General features: G+C 42.5%; 1 protein-coding gene across 2 annotated transcripts; it reads right to left on the reverse strand.

Moving 5' to 3' along the window:
- Positions 1-488: 488 nt before the first annotated feature.
- Positions 489-10,001, reverse strand: LOC148135364 (histone H2B 7-like). Of its 2 annotated transcripts, none has more exons than XM_087984900.1 (3): positions 9,675-10,001; positions 9,442-9,549; positions 489-2,671 (listed from the first exon to the last, which is right to left on the reverse strand). In XM_087984900.1, the coding sequence occupies exon 3, from the start codon at positions 2,493-2,495 to the stop codon at positions 2,115-2,117; it is 381 nt and encodes a 126-aa protein (XP_087841026.1). In that variant the 5' UTR covers positions 2,496-2,671; positions 9,442-9,549; positions 9,675-10,001; the 3' UTR covers positions 489-2,114. The 2 variants fall into 2 exon arrangements, with proteins under 2 accessions (XP_087841026.1, XP_087841025.1); XM_087984899.1 differs by having other exon boundaries at positions 489-2,706.
- Between the last annotated feature and the right edge of the window lie 1,151 nt (positions 10,002-11,152).

An 11,152-nucleotide genomic window follows, 5' to 3' on the forward strand; every position in this document is an offset into this window, starting at 1 on the left:
TTAACTCATTTTTTAGATTAGAATCAGTCCAAACATTCCAACACCAACAACAGAACACAGGGGGTGAACACCTTCAACATCTGATCTGGCCTGACACCAGTTACCCTGAGAATGTAACTTTTAAATAAAGTTTTGTGATTGACATCGGAAAGAAGTGAAACTGTCATGGTCATTCTAACAGATGAGAGACTTAACAAACAATCAAGGTATTTTTCAATGTATAATTTCAGTTACATCACACTGTAAACTTTTGCTATAAATTCTGTGTCTTACAATTGTTTATTCCACAACCAGCTGATGAAGGAGCAGCGCTCCGAAAGCTCGTGCTTCCAATTAAACCTGTTGGACTATTACCTGGTGTTGTGTAATTTTTTAACTATGTACACCCCAACCCAACAGCAGCATCTCCAAATCATTAACAATGTATCCAGAGTAAGGGACAGAGTTTAGAATATGAAGCTTTCTGTCGAAGAAAACAATGTGAAACTTGTTGATCTTGTTCTATTTCACAGCCAGCCGTTAGTGCTGGTTGATCAGCTTAGGTAAAGGCTCGATAACCATATGTCTTTTTTAACAGACAGTTATTATTTTGTTCAGGTTTCTGTCATGTTGGAGATCTCAGAGCAGAAAACCATCACAAAAGTCAGACATTTGTGGTATTTTCATCTGCCTCTGTCTATTCTACCATAAGAAATGATCACAAATTGCTCCAGGTATGGTTTGTATCACATGTTCCTGCTTGCTGCCCATACCCAGAGACTCCCTTATCTAATAAAACAAAGACATATGGTTATCAAGTCTTCACCTCAGCTCATAAACCATCACCAACCGCTCGCTGTGAAATAATAACAAGATCAGCAAGTTCCACATTTCTTTCTTCGCCTCATATTCTAAACGGTGTCCCTTACATTTTGAAAGTTTGTCACTGACAGCAGACAGTAACATTTACAGCAATTTGCATCCGGGCAATACTCGCATGGAGATTTGAAAATAAAATGTTAATCAGTGACATTTTCCCAGCATCTACTGCCCAACTCCCTTCAGAAAGTTCTCTTTTCCCCTAAAGGTCACACATTCTTCTTCAAACCTCTTCAACATCCCCTAAACGTTGTTTCAATTCCTAAACAGGTAGCTGCTCCATTCCCCAATCCGGAGAGGGCAGGGTGAGGAAGGCGGAAGCTACCGGCCCCTCATCATCAACCGCTTTCTTTCCAATTTGAAAAGCCCGCCAATATGTCATGAAAAGGTGAGACTTTAACACAGAAGAATGCACGAATACTCGAGTTAATCCTACTTTAAAAATGTATACTTTACATAGTCTCCCTTTACCTCATTCCCTAGCCCACTTCAATCTGCCCATTTCTGATCTTGAATGGGATTTTCTGAACTTGAAGCTCAGCGGAAACAGAAAAGGCGCCAAACACTGCAATGTGCAACTAATCATTTCTTTCACATTTCAAGAGCACCCGGTTATATTGCTCAAACATCAGATAACGTTCTCCGGCGTGGGCGCGTTAACAGCGAACACCGCCTTTCGAGAATATGTGAAAGTTGCCCTCCCTATTGGACTCGATCAGAGATCAGTAAAAGCTCCACATTTCCGATGCCAGTCTTGCTGCTGTTCTGGGGTTATTGCAGATCATTTTGAAAGGCTCTCACCGGCAGCAGTTCGAGCATTCTGCATCCGGACAATACTCGCATGGAGATTTGGAAATAAAACCCAAGTAAAATGGGACGGAGGGGGAAACATTTTCCTTGCTTGCCGGCGGGTGGTTTTGTTTGCCGGGAGTGAAACTCGGGGTTCATACCCCACAGGGAGCTTTTGCTCCTGAACTGATCCGAGTAACGCGGAAGCAGCTGAGAAATGACTGTGGCATTTAACATGATCTCCCTCCCGGGCAGGGATTACAGGATATACAGGAATATATCCGAGAATAAGGCGCGCATAGGGTCGGCGGGCACTCATTCATTGACACAATATCCATAAACCCCAAATACCGTGGAGACATTAACCGGACATACCCAGAACTATACTAGTCCAGCTGTTTCACGGAAGGTGTAAGGTGGCCCTTAAAAGAGCCGTTGGGTTTTTGTTGTCAGTACAATGGTGTCCTTCACTTGGAGCTGGTGTACTTGGTCACCGCCTTTGTACCCTCCGACACGGCGTGCTTGGCCAGCTCCCCGGGCAGCAGCAGCCGCACGGCGGTCTGGATCTCCCGGGAGCTGATGGTGCTGCGCTTGTTGTACTGGGCCAGGCGGGAAGCTTCCCCCGCGATGCGCTCGAAAATATCTTTGACGAACGAGTTCATGATGCTCATGGCCTTGGAGGAGATGCCGGTGTCGGGGTGAACCTGCTTCATCACTTTGTAGATGTAGATGGAGTAAGTTTCCTTCCTCGACCGCCTCCTCTTCTTGAGGCCCTTCGCTGCCGACTTCTTGACCATTTTCTTAGCGCCCTTTTTGGGGACTGGCTGTGCTTTCTTCTCATCCCCCATACTGCCGCTCACTTTCACACACAGTGTAAGGGGAAAGGGGGCTCCGAGCTCGCCTTTTATACACTGACCGCCTCAATCATGCTAATGAGGGATGGGGAAGGCCTGCTTCCTGATTGGCTGCCTTACAGGAAATATTCACCTCGCTCTCATTGGTTCATGTGGGACACGATGCTGACCTGCAGAGAATCCGAAAATGTGGATCCATCAGGATCTGCAATGACATGGGGAACACAAACCGAAGTCTTGAGCAGGGATCAACCTCCGAGCTCACTCTAAATTGTGAGACCCTAATACCGATTTATCCTGCAGCTTTTAATGATGGCTCTCTTTTCTCATCCATTTGAAAATTGGCATCACTTCTGATGTCAAGTGACAAAATGCAGTGCAATCTGACAGGGAGTGTGTTTCTCTCCTGGAAATGATGGAACTACTTGATAATTGCAGCTTGTTTGTGTTTCTTGCTCTATACTCTCTGTAGATTAAGGACACTCTACCAGCATCTAATCGGTCAACCCCCTTCAGTTTTCTATTCCCCTTAAGGTTCCCCATCCTTCTTCAATTCTCCAATGAGAATAGACCCAAACTATTCATACATGCCTCAGAATAGCTGCCAGTGTGTGTAACACTGTCAGTTTTACTTTGATTACCTCCATAAATAAAAGGGAACTTTTATTGTGACCTGTGCCTTTTATTTTCTGCTGACCACATGAATTTTAATATAGTAATGCCCAATAAACATGCTTCACAAAAAGAGAAATTCAATAAAACAAATGATTTCTTTCAGTGTCAAGAACGTAGTGCTGGAAAAGCGCAGCAGGCCAGGCAGCCTCCGAGGAACAGGAGAATCGATGTTTCGGGCAGAAGCCCTTCATCCGGAAGCCCGTTCCTTCCTGATGAAGGGATTATGCCCAAAATGTCAATTCTCCTGCTCCTCGGACGCTGCCTGGCCTGCTGTGCTTTTCCAGCAGTACACTCTCAACTCTGATCTCCAGCACCTGCAATCCTCACTTTCTCCAGATTTGTTTCAGTTCCTGAGTGTATATTTAGGATGGGAATTCAGTCTATCCATCTTCAAAATAGTGCAAGTGTCAATGGGCTACAAATGGTTAAATGTGTTCAGATACAGCTGGTAATATGTACCTGTCAGTCTCTACAATGTAAATGTGTGAGTTTATTTACCAGCCTGTCCCAGTCAGTTTCTGATCTGTTAATCTAAGAGTGTCAGTAATAGTCTGTACTGATCAGTTTCTGGTATGTTAATGCGTCAATGCATTTATCAATTTGTACCTGTCAGTTGCAGCCAATGTGAATGTGAGAGTGCTGTTATCAATCTCTGCCCATCAGATTCTGCTGTGTGAACGAGACTGTCATTTTGAGTCTATGCCTGTCAGGTTGGTCATGTGAACAAGTGATGGTCAATTAATGTGTCCCTGTCAGTTGTTGCAATACAAATATGTGAATGTAGTTATCACTCTGTCCATGTCACTTTCTGCTGTGTGCACACAGGTATGTAGTTATCAATCTGTACCTATCAGTTGGTGCTCTGTGCATGTAGGTGCATTTATCAATCTATTCCTGACAGTCATTCCAATGTAAAAGTGAACTTATCAATCTTTCACTATTAATTTTTGCTCTCTGAATCTGTACCTGTCAAAGTTTACGTACCTATGAGTTTACCTGAGTTTAGGTTTGATCTGCCCCGTCAGACTTTGTGTGAATCTATAAATGGAGTTACCAATCGATACCTGTCAGTATATCTTGCTGAATATGTGGGTGTGTAATTGTCAGTCTATTCTCGATCAATTCCGCTGAGTGAATATGAGAATATCAGAAGCGAATATTCCTGTCAGTCTCTGCAAAGTGAATAAGTGAGTGTACGGTTATCAAATTTCCCTGCCAGTTTCTGCTACGTGAGAGAGGGTATTGTTATCAATCCGTAACTGTCAGTTTTTGGCTTTGAGAATGTGTAAATACTTTTATCACTCTGTACCTGTCAGATACATGTGAGACTCTATTAAAAGTTGAGTGTCTTTATCAAATTGTACTTGCCAGAAAATTTTCTCTGCATATACCAGTCAGTTTCTTCAATGTGAATTTGTGAGCACATGTTTGAATCCATCTCTACCAGTTTCAGCCAAGTCAATATGTGAGGCAGTTACCAACCTGCACCTCTCAGATTCTGCTGTGAAATTGAGTGTAGCTAACAAACTGTATCTGTAAGTTTATGTTACGTGAAAGTGGGAGTATTATTATTGATTTGTTCCTGTGATTTTCTGTTATTGACAAGAAGAGTGTAATTACCAATCTGTCCCTGTCAGTGTCTCTTCTGTATATCTGAGAAAGTAATACATCCGTCCGTGTGATTGTTTGCTATGTGAATGATATTGGTTGATATGTGCACTATCTGGCAGTTTCAGCTATGAGAATGAGTATTGCTATCAGTCACTTACCAGTCAGTTTCTGCTTGGTGAATATATGAGTGTATTTATTAATCATTCCTTGTCAGTATCTCTCTTGTGAATATGTGAATGAGGATATCAATTTATAAAGCTGTCAGTTTCAGCTATTCTCCAAATCAAAATAAAATTATTAATTTCTTCCTGTCAGATTCTGCTTTGTGAATATAGTGCAATTATCAATCTGTCTTTGCTATGTGAGCATCCAAATATAGTTATCAACATGGACAAGTCAGTTTTCACAATGCAAATATGTGTGTGTTTTCCCAACTAATGCATGACTGCATCTGTGACAATTAATCTCTGTTTGCTATATCAATATGTGAGAGTGGATCTGTACCGGTCGGTTTCTCCCATGCGAGTGTAGTTATCAAATTTTTCCTGTTAGTTTCTGCTTTGTGTAGTCATTAATCTATACCTGTCAGTTTCCGCAAGGTGAATGCATGAGCTGTGTCATGCATATGTACCTATCAGACTCTACTCTGTGAATACATCAAAGCAGGTATCGTGCTGTGCCCGTCAGTTTCTGCTCTGTAAATCTGAGAGTGTAGTTATTAATCTGAACTTGTCAGTTTTGAGTTTGTGCATGTGTGTATTTCTCCTATTTGTATGTATGAACTTAGATATCATTTTGTAATGGTGGAGGGTAGGGAACTCGTGGGAAAAAATGTTGATGTCTTGAAAACAGTATGCATGACAGAAAAGAAGGTCCTAGAGGTGTTTAAAAAAAACATAAAGGTGACTAAATCTCTGGAACGTCATCAAGTATATCTCGGGATGTAGTGGAAACCTTATGTCGATAATTTCAAAAAATGACATTCAGTTTTCTTCCTTTTTTGTAATATTTCATAGGGAGGATCCCTGTCAGTTACTGCAATATGAATGGGGAGAAAGTGAGGTCTGCAGATGCTGGAGATCAGAGCTGAAAATGTGTTGCTGGAAAAGCGCAGCAGGTCAGGCAGCCTCCAGGGAACAGGAGAATTGACGTTTCGGGCATAAGCCTTCCTGAAGAAGGGCTTATGCCTGAAGCATCCATGCCTCTGTTCCCTGGATGCTGCCTGACCTGCTGCGCTTTTCCAGCAACACATTTTCAGCACTGCAATATGAATGTGTGACTGTGGATATCAAACCTGTACTTGTCAGTTTCTATGTGAATATGTGGGTGTAGTTATCAATCACAGTGTCTGCAATATGAATTACACTGCCATTATCAGTCTCTACCTGTCAGTTTGTGCTACATCCATATGTGATTTTAGTTATCGATCTGTACCTGTGTCGGTTTCTGTCATATCAATGTGTGGGTGTCATCATCAATCTGTCCCTGTCAGTTACTGCAATGTGAATGGGTGACTGTAGTTATCAAGCTGTAACTGTTTCTGCCATCTGAATATGAGCATAGTTATCTTCAGTTTCTAACAGCAAATGTGAGAGGATAGTTGTCATTCTATACCTGTCAGTTTTTGCTTGTCAATCTGAGTATAGTTATCGATGCTCGGTGAAAATGTGAGATGAGTTATTGATGCAATGTGACACTAGGAGTATTATGGTTATAAATCTGTTCCTGTCAGGTTCTGCTGTGTCAACATGATAGATTTGTTATCAAACTTTCTCTGTCAGTAACTACCATGTGAACATTGAGTATATTTACAATAGACAATAGGTGCAGGAGTAGGCCATTCTGCCCTTCGAGACTGCACCACCATTCAATATGATCATGGCTGATCATCCTTAATCAGTATTCTCTTCCTGCCTTATCTCCATAACCCTTGATTCCACAATCCTTGAGAGCTCTAACCAACTCTTTCTTAAATGAATCCAGACACTGGGGCAGAGCATTCCACACAGCCATCACTCTCTGGGTGAAGAAGTTTCTCCTCATCTCTGTCCTAAATGGTCTACCCCATATTTTAAGCTGTGTCCTCTGGTTCGGCACTCACCCATCAGCAGAAAACATGTTTCCTGCCTCCAGAATGTCCAATCATTTAATAATCTTATATGTCTCAATCATATCCCCTCTCAGTCTGTTTACCAAACTGTTTCTGTCAGTCTTAGCTCTGTGTATGTGAATGTGCAGTTACAATTATTAATCTGTAACTGTCAGTATCCACTATGTGAATGTGTGAATGCATTTATCAATCTTTCTCTATTAGCTTCTGTGTTGTAAGTATGTGAATGTGCTTAGTAATTTATCCCTGCCATTTCTGTTATGTAAGTATGTAAACATAGTTACCACTTTCTCCTTTTCAGTTTGTACTGTGTGTTAGAAACTGTAGTTAGCAATCTACATATACATGTTTCTGCAATGTGAGCATGAAACTACAGTTATCGATCTTCGTTTGTACGCTTCTGCCCTGTGAATTTATAAGTATAGTCATCAATCTGCACATGCCAGCTTCTGCTTTGTGAATCTGTGAATTTAGTTACCAATCTATGCCTGTCAGTTCTGCTCAGTTCATTTGTTTTGTGTAATGGATTGTGTCATGGAAAAGTGAAGCGTTTTCTCACTCTTTCAGTGCACAGTCTAACTGGGAGGAATGATATCAGGGGCTGTTCTTCAGGATGCCATCAGCTTTTCTCAGAGAATAGTTACATACTTTTGTGAATAATGCTGAGAAATGGATAGGTGTTACATTCTGTTGTTAATGTGTGAGGGAAAGGGCAACAAACAAATAAACTGTATTGCAGCTGACTGACCAAAGCTTTCCTTTTACAGGAAAAAGAACTGGTTAGTTCATTTCATTGTCCTATTCTGAATCTATGGGGAATGGAGAGAAAAAAGAAACTTGTCTTTCCACGGTTGTGTCTGACTGTTTGTTTGGATAAGTCTCTGGAAACTAAGCTCAATCTAAGTCTGATTCAATCAGGTCTGAGACTGTGGAAAGGAAATTCTGTTCAGTAGTGTGATGGTGCAAGTCATTAGCAATACTCTTATGATGCTCTTTTGGTGGGAATGTCAATAGCAAAAGGACTTGTACTTTCTGTTATACAGTGGGGAAGATTTAAACCATTCAGGTAAATTTAGCAGCTGGACAAAACTCTGGTGTGGCCACTCTTGGAGTATCGCCTACATTTGTGGTCACTGCATTATACAAAGGATGTGGAAACATTGCAAAGTGCACCGGGGAGATTTACCAGGACATTGCCTTCATATGAAGGCAAAGTCTTATGAGAAAAGGCTGAGGGACATGAAGCTGTTTTCATTAGAGAGAAGAACGTTAAGAGGTGACTTAAGAGAGACAGACAAGATGATCAGAGGATTTGTTAGGGTGGACAGTGAGAACCATTTTCCTCAGATGGTGATGGCTAGCACAAGGGGATATGCGTGAATGTGAATTAAATTAGCTTTAAATTGTGGGGTGATAGATATAGGACAGATGTCAGAGGTAGGTTCTTTACTCAGAGAGTAGTAAGAGCATGGAATGACCTCCCTGCAACAGTAGTAGACTCACCAACTGTGAAGACATTTAAATGGTCATTGGATAAATATATTGATGATAATGGAATAGTGTAGGTTAGATGGGCGTCAGGTTGGTTTCACAGGTCAGTGCAATATCAAGGGTGAAGGGCCTGTAATGGGCTGTAATATTCAATGTTCTGTATAAAGAGAATTTACAAATTACAAGGTTTGACTAATTGATCTTTCTTCATCAGAATAAAGGGTGAGTATTTGATTGTATGGTTAATTTGAGGAAATGACATTCTATTTTCTTCCTTTTTTGTAATATTTCATTGGGTGGGACAAGTGGGACTCTTTGTACAAGGTTGAAGTGAATTTGGGAACAAAGTTACACAAAGTTTTTTTAAAAAATGAACTTATTGCTGGGTAGAGGGAAAACATGGTTTCTCTGCCTGCAAGCTGAACAAGGTTAGAATTCTGTTGAGATAAAGGAGGGGTTGGCAGCTCCTCTGCTGCCATGACACACTTATTGAAATGGAATGCTGGCTGAATGGGATTAGGTGCTTGTTTTTGTAAAACATTTTGTCTGCATTCACGTCTGTTTCCTCCAATGTACATGGATGTACATTGTTATTAGTCTTTGTACCCTGTGTTTTGATATGTTGAGTGTCTCTGGGACTCAATCTGAATCAGTCAGTTCCTTTGTGTATGTGTGTGTGCTCAGTAATGATTCACTAATTGTCATATTTGGCTGTTGAAATGCTGTAACAGTGTGATGTCATTATCTTTCTGGTTTGTGAAATTTAAAATGCCCTTATTAAATACAATCTTCATTTACTCCCCAATTATGTACTTTAGACAAGGAGTCTAACACTTCAAACATGGTGTGAATGTTAATGCATTATGAATGATATTAATTGGAAGTGGGAAGACATCTTTAGGGAATGGAGAAAAAAAAGAAACTTGTCTTTCCACGGTTGTGTCTGACTATTTGTTTGGATAAGTCTCTGGAAACTGAACTCAATCTAAGTCTGTTTCAATCTGATCTGAGAGTGTGGAAAGGAAATTCTCCACTCTGACAGCAGTAACATACCTGGTGTTTGTTGGAAGCAGCTGATCACACTTAGCTTTGTACTGAGGAAATATTAGGTTGCCTTGGTCCTTGGAATATTTGCTTGGAGAGAGACAGAAGATGTTTCAGCTGTAAACCGACATTAAGACATGTCAGGCAAGATCAAACTGATCAGTGTGGCATTCAGTTAATAATCATTAGGGAGTTTTGAAACTCAGCAATCGAACAGAACCAGATTTTGATTCCACTTTCACCTTGAGCTGCTCCTCATCTCCTTTTCTTTTATTTCCATTTGTTAACGATTGGGTGAGATCCAGAAACTAACATCAGTACACCTCCATGACTGGGAATTCCTGATGCAGCTGCAATGGTGACATACATCAATATCAAGTTGCCAATACATTACTTGAAGGGAAGTAGAGGCGCTATTTCTAATGTTTCACTCGAAACTTTGAATCTGTTGAGTCTAGTACGTGTCCTTTCTGGGATTGTCACACAATTATAGTCTGTGCATCCATTATTCACTGCCCAATATCAACAGACAGCCTGAAACAGAAGCCAAACAATGAATTGCCATCAGTGTTCAGAGGATTGCAAACCACAGGAATGTCCCACAGCAGCTCCTTCCCGCTCTGTCTCCCCCAGCAGCCCCCCCCCCCCCCACACACACACAGCCCGAGAAAGGCCTCCCCCTTCCCCCCCAGCCCGCTCACTCCAAGTTCCGGGCCCAGTTCCTGCTCCGCTCGGCATCTCCCAACCAGCTCCCGGTTCTCCCCTCCCTCCCCCCGAATCAATCCGGGGGTGGGAGCCCCCTGTGTGTCCCAGGCTCCCATCCCGATGTGCTGCTGGAAGGAGCCCCTGCTGTTCCCTCCCTTCCCTGGGCTCGGAGCTCTCCATTGCGGTCTGTTTCAAACAAACCGCTTCCACTCACTGAGTAAATGCTCCTCAATGGCCGCGCGGGGGCAGGGCCTCACGCATGCGCTCCTCTCCGCAGGAACAATCGGCTTTGGGAGCAGTGACAGCACCGCGCATGCGCCGCTCTCCCCCGCCCCCTGGATCCCAGAAACAAACATCAATTGGTCATTTCCCCAATTCCCTTTTCTCCCAGTTCCTGTGGCTGTGGGGGAAAGGGCAGAGAACGTTTCAAGGTGGGACATTGTCCCTTTATGAGGCTCCAATGGAGCTCCTTCCCCGTCATGTTCATAACTCCTCCCCCCCCGCGGCTTCATTGCAATCCGATCAGGGAGCGGACAAGCTGACGGCCATTCGACCCATCTAATGTGGGCTACCATTCGATAACATCATGTCTGCGTATTAAATTCCTGCCGAACTTCTTCCCATGAGTATTAACGCTTTGTCGAAAGTGTCATGCAGAGAGTTAGAATAAATGGGAGATATTCACAAATGCAGCTAAAAGAGTCAGAGAGATGGACAGCACGGAAACAGACCCTTCGGTCCAACTCGGCCGTGCCGAGCAGTTATCATCACCTCATGCAGTCCCATTTGCCAGCACTTTCCCCATTACCCTATAAACCCTTCCTCTTCATACAGCCATCCTGATACCTTTTAACTGTTGTAAATGTACTAGCCTCCATCACATCCTCTGGCAGCTCATTCCTTACATGCAACCACCCTCTGCGTAAAAAAGTTACCGCTTAGGTCCCTTTTAAACTTTACCCCTCTCACCATAAATCTTTGTACTCTGGTTCTGGACTCCCCCACCCCAGGGAAA

This window comes from Chiloscyllium plagiosum, unplaced genomic scaffold (genome assembly GCF_037043375.1).
Source record: "Chiloscyllium plagiosum isolate Xiang-an unplaced genomic scaffold, Cpla_swu_hap1 HiC_scaffold_49, whole genome shotgun sequence".
Lineage (NCBI taxonomy): Eukaryota > Metazoa > Chordata > Chondrichthyes > Orectolobiformes > Hemiscylliidae > Chiloscyllium > Chiloscyllium plagiosum.

Bases quoted from the DNA above. Each gene is read 5' to 3' on its own strand.
- LOC148135364 (XM_087984900.1), bottom strand. From the start codon at position 2,495: ATGGGGGATGAGAAGAAAGCACAGCCAGTCCCCAAAAAGGGCGCTAAG.